The 13472-nt window shown below is 39.7% G+C and overlaps 1 protein-coding gene across 4 annotated transcripts in view; it reads right to left on the minus strand.

The window, feature by feature from the left end:
• Positions 1 to 11612, minus strand: part of celf1 (cugbp, Elav-like family member 1) — a 15851-nt gene extending 4239 nt beyond the window's left edge. For 2 of the 4 annotated variants that reach the window (XM_083900794.1, XM_083900793.1), the window contains exons 1-13: positions 11442 to 11612; positions 9799 to 9910; positions 6811 to 6998; positions 6138 to 6220; positions 4801 to 4849; positions 3967 to 4101; positions 3090 to 3169; positions 2844 to 3005; positions 2678 to 2747; positions 1571 to 1693; positions 1357 to 1470; positions 1077 to 1265; positions 559 to 579 (exon numbers count right to left, since the gene is read on the minus strand). In XM_083900794.1, the coding sequence (XP_083756920.1) occupies positions 559 to 579; positions 1077 to 1265; positions 1357 to 1470; positions 1571 to 1693; positions 2678 to 2747; positions 2844 to 3005; positions 3090 to 3169; positions 3967 to 4101; positions 4801 to 4849; positions 6138 to 6220; positions 6811 to 6998; positions 9799 to 9902 (1318 nt within the window). In that variant the 5' untranslated portion in view covers positions 9903 to 9910; positions 11442 to 11612. The remainder of the gene's footprint in view (positions 1 to 558; positions 580 to 1076; positions 1266 to 1356; positions 1471 to 1570; positions 1694 to 2677; positions 2748 to 2843; positions 3006 to 3089; positions 3170 to 3966; positions 4102 to 4800; positions 4850 to 6137; positions 6221 to 6810; positions 6999 to 9798; positions 9911 to 11441) is intronic. The other 2 variants (XM_083900796.1, XM_083900795.1) reach the window with 2 other exon arrangements.
• Positions 11613 to 13472: the final 1860 nt, after the last annotated feature.

Raw genomic sequence — 13472 nt, forward strand, 5'->3', positions numbered from 1 at the left:
GGTAATGACTTGTGTTTTTTAGCATAAAGCTAACATAGAGTTGAGTTATTAGCCTGTGAAGGGGACCGTACCTATGTTCCCCAGGTCCTATGTTCCCCGGGTCCTATGTTCCCCGCTTTGTATGTGACCGGGGAACATAGGACCCGTTCTCTAACCCTAATCCTAACCCTACCCTTTTTCAAAAAAAGGGTCCTATGATCCACTGTCACATACAAAGTGGACCTTTTTTGGGAAAAACGGGGAACATAGGACCCGGGGAACATAGGTACGACCCCCTGTGAAGTGTGTGATTTAGCTGGTCGGTGTTTGGAGCTCTTGTGTTTGAGAACACAAGAGCCATTCAAGGCTATCTGTCTGTCTGTCTGTCTGTCTGTCTGTCTGTCTGTCTGTCCATATGTTTTTTTTCTACCATATGACCAATAAGCCGTAGTGTCAAAAATGAAAGCGATAACAAAACGAAAAGAAGAAGTGACATGTCAGCACAAACAAGGACAAGTGGGATGGATTTGAGCTTGTTTTTTAAATTTGAGCTGTGGAAAAGATGATGTGACGTCTTACCGGTGCTGTGACTGTTGCTGGCTGACGCAGCATATTAAGAAAGAAACAAAAAACTAAGAAGGAGAGATCAAAACATAGCACACACATCTCCACCTAAACCCGACTTGCCTGTGACACTACATTTAACACTGTGTTGTGCTCTTCTGCAAAAGACATTTTGAAGTGTGGTTGGATTGTACTGACACATAATCTCATGTATCACACTCAATCCTTTTTTTATTTATTTTTTAAATCATTTATAAAATTAACATCATGTTCTATTGAAGAAGAGCTGTTTATTGCTACATATACAAACTTCCGTTTCCTGTTGCAAAATGCTGTCTAACAGTGAGATAAAGACATGAACATGTGATGTAGATAATGTAGACTAAAACTAATGCAGATTTTATAACAGAGACCTTTTAGAAGTAGCTAAAATCTGTTTTCCCTTGTGTTATTAGTACCACATACAACCCAGCTTCAACTAGTTGGTTAATGAGCACTAACGATCACCTGCCTGTGTCGTTCCTGTTCCTCACCTTCTTTCTGGCTGCCCGCAGCGGACACACTCTGCTGAGGCAGCAGACTCTGGCTGTACAGACTGGGGATGGCGGCGGCGGCAGCGTACTGCTGGATGCCCGAGTAAGCCTGGCTCAGAGCCTCCATGGTGTTTCCTGAGCCGTTAGAAAGGCCTCCAGAACCAAAGCTGCCATTTAACGCTGCCATGCCTGTGTCAGAGTGACCACAATACAGAGAGGTTTAATCATTTGGTCTCAAACACACACACACACACACACACACACACTTACAGCCCCTTACCTGCAAGGGAGCTCATGTTGAGTCCAGCTCCAGCTCCAGCAGCCAAAGACTGCAGAGCACCCAGAGAAGACATGGGGTTGACTGAGGAGTTACTGCTGGAGGTGGGGGAGGAGCCTAACAGACAACATTCACCATTAGAGCTTATAATAATAAATAATCATTAGTTGGACCTTTAAGATCCACTGTCACTGTGTTATATTCGTGTTGTTGTTACCTGAGCTTGTTAGTGCACTTAGCGGACTACTGGATGTTGTCATGGCGCTGGAGCCAGTGGGCGTGGCCTGTGAGGCAGTAGCTGCAGCAGCCAGAGCAGCCAGGTTCTGGATGGCATTAAGACCTGCAACACACACACACACACAGTTAGAATCAGACTCCGCCCACCACATTCACTTCCATACAAACTCAAATAATGTGTTCAAGACAGTATCTGTCAGATATAAGTGCCGCCTGCTGGATCCTGAGGGGTACTATACCAAATGCAGCAAGAGTTAAAGCTCCCATAAAACGGAAGTACCAATTAATGCTGTTTTTTTAGTGTGTATCTGCGCCATTACCTAGTTTATGAAGCCCTGAAGGTTCGAAACAAACAGTTCAGATACTGCTGAGAACACTGTGTTTTACCATGATCTCTGACATCTTTGTATGTTTAGATAAGCAACTAATGTAACTGTGATGAGTTTATTTTCTCTCCTTAGTCTTCCTGACTTTCTTCACTCTGCTTCTGTGATTGTATACACTACTGTTCAAAAGTTTGGAGTCACTTAGAAATGTCCTTATTTTTTGAAGGAAAAGCTCTTTTTTTCAATGAATATAACATTAAATGAATCAGAAATACACTCTATACATTGATAATGTGGTAAATGACTATTCTAGTTTTTAATGGTATATGTACATAGGTGTATAGAGGCCCATTTCCAGTGTTCTATTGGTACATTGTGTTTGCTAATCACGTTAGAAGGTTATTGGATGATTAGAAAACCCTTGAAAACCCTTGTAAAATGATGTTAGCACAGCTGAAAACAGTTCTGCTGGTTCTTTGACCAAAGAGCAAAATAATTATTTTGAATAAAAATAATTATTTCTTATCTTGTCAATGTATTGACTATATTTTCTATTAATTCTGAAACTCTTCCGATTAATAAAAGTGTGACTTTTAATGGAAAACACAAAACCAATGTAGAATGACTTTTGAACGCTAGTGTACATTGTAACGTATACTTTTTCAAATAAAGCTTAATTTTGACAAAAAAAAACACATCGTGTAAATGAAGACATTTTCATAAGGACAAAGAAAATGACATTTCTGTGTGTGTGTGTGTACCTGAAACAGGGTGCATGTTGTTGAGTGCGTTCCCTGTAGAGGTCGACTGCTGCAGCAGCTGTAAGTAGAGCTAAAGAATGGAGGAGAAAACAAATGATTAACTGATGCCGATGACACATACACACACACACACACACAATCAGGATGTAGAAACACACACACTCACAGCCAGGTATTGTGGTCCCAGGCTGTTGAGTCCGGTGAGATTCCCCCACATGGATGCAGCACTGAGTTGCTGGATCTGTTGCTGCAGCTGTTGGGCCATGCGCTTCTGCTCCTTGTCCTTCTGAGTGTCTGCCATCTTCACCACCACGGGCGATGAACAGCCCTGAACAACACACAGAAAACAAGATCATAAAAACACGACAAAGCGACAGAGGAGTTGTTGCTGTTGTTGTTGAGTGAGGTTCACCTCCATGGTTTGAGACTGGTGCAGGGACTTGATGGACGACTGGGCCATCTGTCGAGCTGTGAACGTCACAAACGCACAACCTGAAGGACAGAAACAACACAGGAACAGACTCATGAGAGACGATGATGCCGTCAGTTCACCTTTTGTTAACAGAGGATTTCGGGTTAAGGCTCAGTGAAACACTCCCAAATAAAATATCTCCTGTTTATGCTCTGCATTACATGATCTTTGCCAATTCCATGTATCTTTTAACATCTTTCGTTTGTCTGATCTCCAAATCTGCATGTGTTTGGACTGTGGGAGGAAACCCACGCACACACAGGGAGAGCATGTGAACTCCATGCAGAAAGAACATTTCACACATTTATTCCACAAAATAAATATGATTATCAATGCAACGGGCATGTGTATTGAATTCGATTTGTGTGAATATATTCAAGCAACACTTTTTAACAAGCAAACACAAATTAACGACACCAACAAAGACAAAAATTGGAAATAAAATATCGGTTTAATTGTTCAAAAATATTGTATTTCATTTGTTTGGAAATACACTTTTTGTTTGCAGTGATTGGAATTTTGTTTGCTCTGACTCTTGCGCTCCCTCGTTTTTTTCTGTGCGATTCTGACCATGGGTGGGGCCGATGTCGACAAGACTCTGAGCTTGATTTACACACACATTACAACCCCCTCTGCATGCTTTGTAATTGTTTTTTCTTGTTTATTAAAAAGAACGGGGTTTGGAGAAAAACACAATCAAGCGTCCGTCATTTGATCGTTATCGACCTGAAAGAATTGCATACTTTTCCGTCGATAAACTCTACATGTGGTCTTAAACAAAGTTTAAGATCTAATTACTCCCAGGTTTGTTTCTTACCACGACTGAGTCCATCAGGGCCCCGGAGTATCCGACACTCCTCGATCTGTCCGTACGGTGAAAACATCAGTCGGATGTCGTTCTCGTTGCACTTCTTTGAGATCATGCCAACAAACAGCTTCCTGTCCTCTACCGCTGTGAACGACACAACCACAGACGACAACAAACGACATCAAACACAACGACCCTGTGTCAAGACGACGGCGCTTCACGACATTGAAGAGACGCACGAGACATTGAAGAGACACAAGTTTACGTTCAAGGACGGCAGCTTCTGACATGGACTCGGTAGACAACATCGCGCCCATTGCGTCTATCGCACAAATCATGTCTGAAGCTCTAGTTTAGATTGTTCTGCTGAAAATCGTGCAGACGCTACAGCCAATCTGTGTTTATCTCTTTTGAAAACATCTGCAGAGAAGAATGGAGTACGGAGCTCGTCATGTCAAAGTATTGCCGCAATCTCATCCAACACGCAGCTATCGAATTTAACGGTGAAACTCTCCACGTCGTGTCCGGTGAATCCACACAAGACGACGGCTTCTCATCTGCAGACGTTTCCACAACAGAGAGAGCAACGAGGCTTTGGTTAGATGGTGAAAAGAGATGCTGCGTTACTTCTGCTTAAAATACAGCAACTTGCGGCCAGCACTCCCATCGCGTCACAACATGTACAAAATGATCGCCAAACTCAAAGGTCTAGCGATCGTTCCAGAGACAAGGCTAAAATCTGAGGGGGACAAAGGAAATAAGGACGTCTGACACAGTGTGTTCTCCCGGCTAGTTCTTATGTTCTGATTTTCTGGATTATTCAAATGCTGGGAAAATCCTTACCATTGTTTTTCTCACTGTCCGCAGGCTTCATCTGGACTGGGTGGTGCATCTGGGAAAACAAGCAAACAAACTATCAATGACTATCTGATTATATTCAGATTTTGAAAAAAAAAACAAAAAACATGACAGTCTTATTTTTACAGATTTTAATGTAGAAATGTCAACTACAAATGCAACAATTACTCAAAATAATTCATTATTAATCGATGACTAAATTAATCGCCAACTACTCAGTTTGAGTGTGGTATTTTTGCAATAATTCAAACCAGTTTCTTTGATTTTTCAGCTTCTTATCTGTGAATATTTTCTGGTTTCTTTGCTCCATAAAACAAAGAAATCATTAAAACTGAATCATTTTGTGTTTGTGAACACAAACAAGACATTTGAGAACATCATCATTTCCACATTTTATGAACCGAACGACTCATCGATTAACGGAGAAAATAGTCGACAGAAACTTATAAAGACAAATGTCTGTTAATGAAACGATGAGGAAAGATTTTAGGTAGAAAAAAGTATTGTCATACTTGATTAATCGAGATAATAATTGACGGAGTAATCATTGTAAAAAATAGATGCAAATCATTTTAATTGTCACCGTTATATTTTAGTGCAATATCACTTGTGTTCTCCGCCTTGTCTCTGTGTTATTATTTAAACTCCTTCTAAATGAATGCAGCAACACTGAGGCTGAGTCGAGTTCCAATAAGACAATAAAGGCTGTGGTGCCTTGGGAGCCAGCGATAGACTGTGTCTATAAAGGAAACAACAACAACACAGCTTCTTTTCATTCTCCGACGTGGAAGAACTGTCGATCTGGTGTCATAAATGATTTTATGTTTCTCCATTTCAACAATCAGTCTCTCCGAGACGCTCTGATCAATTGACTGTTGATCTGGTAGCACCGGTTATGACGTAATGTTGATGTGAAGTTGTGATAGGCTGTATGACCTGCGTATTGCGTTTTATTTTGAAAGGGGGGCAGAAGTGTTTTACTTTGATTCTGTGTCGGACTTGCTGTCTGGTGCGATCTGCTCTGTTGAGCTTGACGCGATTCAGCAACGGCAAAATTAGAACTGCTACCTATCGATGGTGCTGCAGCGCGGCGAGCCGCTTCTGGGACGCTGCTGAGACGTGCCACGACATGCCGCGGCGCACGCATTGATTAGAATGGAAGCGATCAGCAACGGCGCACGGAGGCGTGTTGTAATGCACCCGGTGGAAATCCAGGGTCAGAATCAGAAGTATTGTATTGTATTTCACTGTATTGTACAGTAAAGGTCACACAAATAAAAGGAAAAAAATGACACAACAAATTAAATGAGGTTGTGACTCACCCCAGGCAGAATCTTCATGTTGTGCAGAGCGTTCTGTGCTTCCAAGGCTGATTTACGAGCGTAGTATGTTATAAAACAGCAACCTGACAGGAAATGGAAAAAACAAACAATCTGTTACATGTAAATAACGGCTGCTTTTGATTGAGTGACGACTCTATGGTGTAATTTTTATTGTCTTAATATTCCATATTTTTCTGTACTCATTTATTCACTGATGTTAAAATTATTTATGACCTTTAGCTCGACTGTCTTTGCTGCTGTGACACTGTAATTTGACTGCAGTGGGAAAAATAAAGGATTAATCAATCAATTAATCAATTATATATCGATCACTTCATTCATTCTTGACTATTTTGGTAATAATTTTGAACAGTCTGCAGTCTGAGCTGGGGAGTGTTTTTATAATAGCTTCTTAAATGTGAATGTTTTCTAGTTTCTGTGACTTTTCAGCTTCTTAAATGGGAATATTTTCTGGTTTCTTTCCTCCATAAAACAAAGAAATCATTCACATTTGAGAACATCCTCATTTCCAGGTTTGATGAACAATTTTCAACATTTAAGAAACTAATAGAAAATAATCAATAGATGAATTAATTATGAAAATGAAAGTTAGTTAGTTACATTAGTGTCATTAGAGCCTGTCTTTGAAAATGTGTCGTACACGGACCTTTACCTTTGCTCTGTGGTGGATTCTGGCTCCGGTCTCGCAGGACGTTGATCTCATAGACGGCTCCAAACGGTTCAAACAGCTCACGAAGCTGCTCCTCGGACCAGGAGCGAGGAATCTGTCCCACAAACATCTTAATGGCATCAATGTCCGGTTGATCGGGATGATCCAGAGAACCATTCATTTTCTTCCCTCTACAAACACAAACACGGGGGGAGCACATGTTTAATTCAACCACAGCAAACTAACTAAGCACGTTTGTCACGGCAGAGAAAACCAGATCAGACAGAGAGCGGTGACTTTTGTCACCGGTGTTCAGCGGTGGACAGTAACAAAGTACAAGTCATTTGTTACCATACTGGAATAACTGTAGTAGGAATAGGGAAAAACATTGATTCTTCAATGCATCGTTATTCAGACATGGACGATTCTGAATCGATTGACAAATGTCCAAATTCCGATTATTTAAATGTGAAATATGATGCAAAATTAACTTTTTAATCATTTTAATATTTATATTTGAGACTCTGGAGGCCAAAGTGGCCAAAGTGGCAAAGTGTGAAAAAAGCCTCAGTCTAAGTACAGGAGATAAAACACACGATGTGGACTTCCGCACACAATGTGACGTCACATTGTGCAAATTACTGGAATTGTTGTCTCCCGGAGCTCCACTTTGTCCCTAAAAAAAAAGGCAGTAGTATCCGGAAGAGCAGAAGTCTGCGAAGTGTTCTATTCTTGGCTGCACAGTGCAGCACAGAGTTCTACACAAACTTCCAGCCTCAGAGGATTTACGTGTCCAGTGGATACATTTTATAAACTACCGTTCAATAGTTTGGGGTCACTTAGAAATGTCCTTATTTTTGAAGGAAAAGCTCTTTTTTTACACATTAAATGAATCATAAATGCACTCTATACATTGTTAATGTGGTAAACGACTATTCTAGCTGCAAACGTCTGGTTTTTAATGGAATATGTACATAGGTGTATAGAGGCCCATTTCCAGTGTTCTAATGGTACATTGTGTTTGCTAATCACGTTAGAAGACTATTGGATGATTAGAAAACCCATAAAAACCCGTGTACAATTATGTTACCACAGCTGAAAACAGTTTTGCTGGTTCTTTGATGAAACCAAAGTTTGAATTTTGAATGAACATCATTATTTCTAATCTTGTCAATGTCTTGACTATATTTTCTATCCATTTTAAAGCTCCTTTGATAAATAAAAGTGACTTTTAATGGAAAACACAAAAACATTGTATAGGTGACCCCAAACTTTTGAACAGTAGTATATATATATATATATATATTTAAAAAAATTCTTAAATAGTGGATGAATCGTTACAGTTACTTACACAGGACTGGAATTCAAAGAGCAATGATCCACCATCATCTCAGGGAGAAAATCCAGCTTAAAAGAAGCCATGACGGTTAAGTCAAAAAACTTTTCTTTTTCTCCTGCTTTGACACAAAGACACGACCACGACACAGGCGGTGGTTTCTGCTGACTTCCTGCCTGGTCAACAGTGGAGGACGCGCACAGAGAGAAACAATAACACCTGTCCACACCAAAGTGTCCACTGGCTGAGGAGACAGAGGTGGTCTGAACGGGAACAGACAAGAACAGACACACACACAGCGACAGGCCTGGCCGTCAGCTTCTGTGACTGGGACTAATGTCAGTGCATGGAGACACAGTGACAGTGCTGCTGGGAAGACTGGGGGCCACAGAGAGTCACGGCCCACGCTGTGGACGTCCCACAATCAAAGTGCTGATGATCCACAGCCTTTTGTGGAGTGGACTTTTTGTCCAAGGCCAGCATATCTGACTGCTGCATCAGATAATAAACAGGGTGTCAGATTGATGGAGATAAGGCCCAGTGGGCAGAGGGAATGACAGGGGCAGTGAATAGTCCACCACGGCCTGGAGCTAATCCCCGGACCAGGCACAACAGGGGCTAACAATCAGGTTCCGGCCTGGGGGGGGGGGGGGTAATGTGTGTGTGTGTGTGTGTGTGTGTGTGTGTGTGTGTGCGTGCATGCGTGTGTGTGTGAAAACAATGTCAGAGGACACCGGTTTCAGTCTTTGTGCCCCACACTTTGACACACATACAAATGTAGATGTAACTAGGGCTGAACAATTCAACTTCAAATTTTGAAATCGCAAAAATGTGTCAAAATTTAATTTTGGATTCATTTTTGTCTTGACCGATACACGTCTTATTCCACAGACGAGGAAGAGACAACGTCCTTGTTTCTCACAGATCTGCACAAATATCACACAGTCATCAATTTATATACTTTTTTTTTTATGAAAATGAGAATAATGATGTGAAATTCTTTTTTTTTAAGATTATTTTATTGATTAATCAATTAGTTTTTTGGTTCACAAAATGTTGAAAAATGTTCTCAAATGTCTTGTTTTTGTCCACAAACTAAAATGATTCACTTTGAATGATTTCTATGTTTTATGGAGCAAAGAAACCAGAAAACATTCACATTTAAGAAGCTGAAAAAACTTTTAAAGCTCCGTTTTTCCTTTGTATCTGTGATGTTTTCACCGACAGCATGGAAAAACTTATTTTAGCCACTTTAACAAAAGACTTGTGCAATAAAACCGGCGTCAGTTTAAGTCTATGATATCTACGTCACATGTTCACGTCTTTATCTCAGTGTTGTGACACTGAGACAGTGACAGACTTTTCCAAGGAAACTGAAGTTTGTAAACCACTCACTCTCCCACACCAAACCCCATAGAGAAAAATCAGTGATTTTAGCTCTGGTCTGGAGCTGCTGGTCTACTGCTGAACAAAGCAGAAAGCAGAATTTTACAAAATAAGACATTTGAACTCAGTGATGGAGGCAGCAGTGGAACAAGAGAGTGGTTTACAAACTTGAGCTTCTGGCCGGGAATGTTTGTGTGGGTGGGTGTCTAAAGTCTTAGACTATACAACTAAGACTTTTGTCTTTTAGCTGAGCAGAGTGAAGTCCTTACCCAACTAGTGCCAGGTCAGAGACTTCCAAGGTAGGGAGGGGGAGTGTGGGCTGTCCAGTTTGCTCTGGAGACACATAGAGGGTTTCAGGGTCCAGGGTATCCATCCAGGGTGCTGCGCGCACACACACACAAACACACACGTAAAGCAGCCACAGACACAAACGCACACACAAAAAGGACAATAATGGACAATAAATACACAACAAAAGCAGACTTAACACCACACAGTGATAACACATGTGCCAAAAACACTGAATCAGTCACTCCAGTAAAAGACAAATAAACTCAACAAAGGGGTGGGGCTTTCAATGATCATGCTGTTTACAATAATACCAGTATAACATAGTTTTTTATCATTACTGTGTAATGTTTTCAATCTCTTTCAGTTTATTTCGATTCAAAAAAACAACAACTTTATTTGTTAATAGATTACATGCAAAACAAGCCTGCTGAGTTCTAAAGTTAAAAATAAGAGTCAAAGGAAAAACTTACACATCATGCAATGGCTGAAATGATTATCCGATTTATCGAATATTAACCAATTACTAAATGAATCATCAACAATTTTTAATAATTAAAACCAGTTTCTTTGATTTTTCATTTCAGCTTCTTAAATGTGAATATGTTCTGGTTTCATCATTCAATCATTCAATCATTCAAACTCAATCAATTTGTGTTTGTGGACAAAAATAAGACATTTGAGAGCATCAATTTTCTAACATTCTCAAAGACATCTTACAGACCAAACGAGTAATCAATTAATGGAAAATATAATTGTTATAATAATTAATCGACAGTGAAAAATATACATATATTAATTATTATTATTTAAATTGTCTTTCTATTTAGAGATCAAGGTGATAAATCAAAGTGTTTAAAGTGTGATATATAGAATGTTTGAAAAAGCCTTTGGATCCACATACTTCTATACTGGGTTACTTTTAAGTTATATTAATTCTCCTCAAACAATGGAAGGACGAGGTCTACATGATTCTTTGGTTGGGTATAAACAGCAATGAAATGAAACGTCAAGGTTTTCTTTTTGTAGTTCTTAAATTTCGTAAATCCAACAAAAATCTTCTCTTATATGTATTATATCGGTGAAAAACAAAACTGTATCCATGTTATTATCTTAATATTATGGGTCAAATGGGTGTTTGCGGCTGGGGAATGATATTATTTGGGTGGAGAGAACAAAAATGGCTCTTTTCATATTAAAGATTGCAGAGCAGTGGGCTAGTCAGTACAAATGCGTGTATTAAAGGCATTAAAGTACACCTTTGATGTGATGACATATGCTTTAATGTGGGAGGAGTGACGTCACCGGCGACTTCCGCGTTAGATGACGTTACAGACCTACCCTCCTCCCCAGAAACATAAGTATTATAGTAGTACATCCACTCTGTGTGCCGACTGTAAAACCACTGACAGCTTAGCTCACTGTAGCTCTGAGAGCTAACACACAAACAGTAACACACACACACAGCCAAACTGTGCCAAACCGACCGTCAACATAAGATTGACATGTTACAACATGACAACACAATTAGCACACACACACGCACACAACCACTGACGACGCTGTGTTGTGCTAACGTTAGCATGCTATGACAGCGTTTGACAACTTGGAAACACTAACTTACCCGTGTTTATTTCACGCCACTGTAAAAGTATGTGTGTGTGTGAGGGGGAGGAGCCGCTGTGGATGATTTTGATTAAACTGTTCCGATGTTCACGTCACACTTGGAGAAACAAACAAACAAACGAAACGTGTTAAATGAGCTGAATAAGTTTATGTTTTATAGCTGTGTAGCTTTAGCTAACACCAATAACAGTAGCAGCAGCAGCAGCAGTCAGCAAAATGGCAGCCCCGCCCCTCCCTCCTCGTTTCCATCTTGTGCTGAGTTTATCAGCTCACACGTGCATTACCGCCACCTGCTGGACAGGAGCGTGGCTCAGGCAGAAACGCAGCAAAACGGGGAAAAAACTACGACTACTACCGTTACTGCTACGGAAAACTACTACTACCACTACTACTACCATAAAAACTACTCTGACAACTACTATTACTACTGCCACTACTACTATGAAAACTACTACTACTTCTACTACTACCACCATCACTACTACTACAACTAAAAATGATACTACTAATGAGACCACTATAACCTCTACTACAAGTATTACAATTACTGTTAGTTTTTTCCAGTTTTGTACTTTTTATTTTTATTGCTTTGTAGTTTTTAGTTTGCCAGGCTGAAATAAACTATTAAATGAACGGATGATACACAGACCCTCTAATCTGTTTCTGTACTAATAATAATCTGTGTTTTATTTTGAATAATTTGAGAAATTATTGTACATTTTATCCAGATAAACTTCCCAACTTTCCTTTAACTTTCATTTTTTATTTGATTTTAAAATAGATTAAAACTTTTCTGCTTTATTTATTGATGTATTAATTGTTTAATCTGCTGAAACTCTTGATTTACTGAGATCGTGGAATGAACACAAAAAGAAGCTTCATTTTATGACTTCATTTATTCAATTGAGATTCATTTCAACTAAACCTCAATGACTTTGTTTCACTTAAATCTCACATATTTGAAAAAGACAAGAACAAATGGTCTCCTCACTGATTATGATCACACAAGATAATCACAAGGTTCAAACACAGAGTTTAAAGTCACTGCTCCTGAAAGAACTCACGTCTATTCGAGTTTACACAACTCAGCTGTGGCTCCAGGTGAAGAAAATACAGAAAAAGGAAAACAGACTCCAGCAAAGAGAGGCTGAGTGAACGTGGTCTGGACTCTATGGATCAGAGTCATGGTGTCAGAGGTGTTACAGCCTGGCTCTTAGGCTGCAACAAAACAGGGAGAGAGACGAGGTCTGGTGCAAAACAATGATTTATTTACCAAAATTAACCAAAATATTTGCATTAAAAAAATTTTTTTGCAGACTGCAAATCATGTTTATGTTTTGAAATCATGTTTTGGCATCATGTGGTGCCACCTACCGCCGTCCACCAATCATTGCAGTCAGTAGAGTCCCAACTGCCGACCAACCACGGGTTGCCAGTTACGTCAGAAAAACTAAACCTAAAAGACCTCTGTATTTTGAATTTGAATGTAGTAACTGTTTTTGGCCACATTCTTACATATGGCACCTTTAAAGTTCACCACAATGTTCAAACACTCGTGTGCGTGTGTACACACTTTCAGTTAGAGCCTGATGACACGTGAACATGTGCCTCAATAAATGTGCTCAACAGTGCATGATGGGAAATGGAGTTTGTTTTTTTCCAGACACTGAGCCCACAAATGTTTTTAAAGTTTTCAGATAATGGCCGACAGACACCGACAGTGAGGAGCAACATTTAACTTTAACTTTAGTAACTTTATACTTATACTACTTACATACTTCGTTCACACTTTTTGAGGACTGTAACTTTTAAAAGTCGCCTTTGACAAAACCAGACAAAGTCCAGAGAGGAAATCAGTGATTTTAAATTCACAGCACACAGGAGTTGTGTGTTGGGTTTAAGGATGCCTCCACACAAGACAGGTTTAGGAGTCTTTTGTTAAAGTGGACAAAATTATATGTATTTCAGTTTAAATAGGATAAGAAGAAAAATATATATATTTTTTTTAAATTTACACAACCCTAATGTT

The sequence above is a fragment of the Microchirus variegatus genome, assembly GCF_963457635.1.
Source record: "Microchirus variegatus genome assembly, chromosome: 14".
Classification (NCBI taxonomy): domain Eukaryota; kingdom Metazoa; phylum Chordata; class Actinopteri; order Pleuronectiformes; family Soleidae; genus Microchirus; species Microchirus variegatus.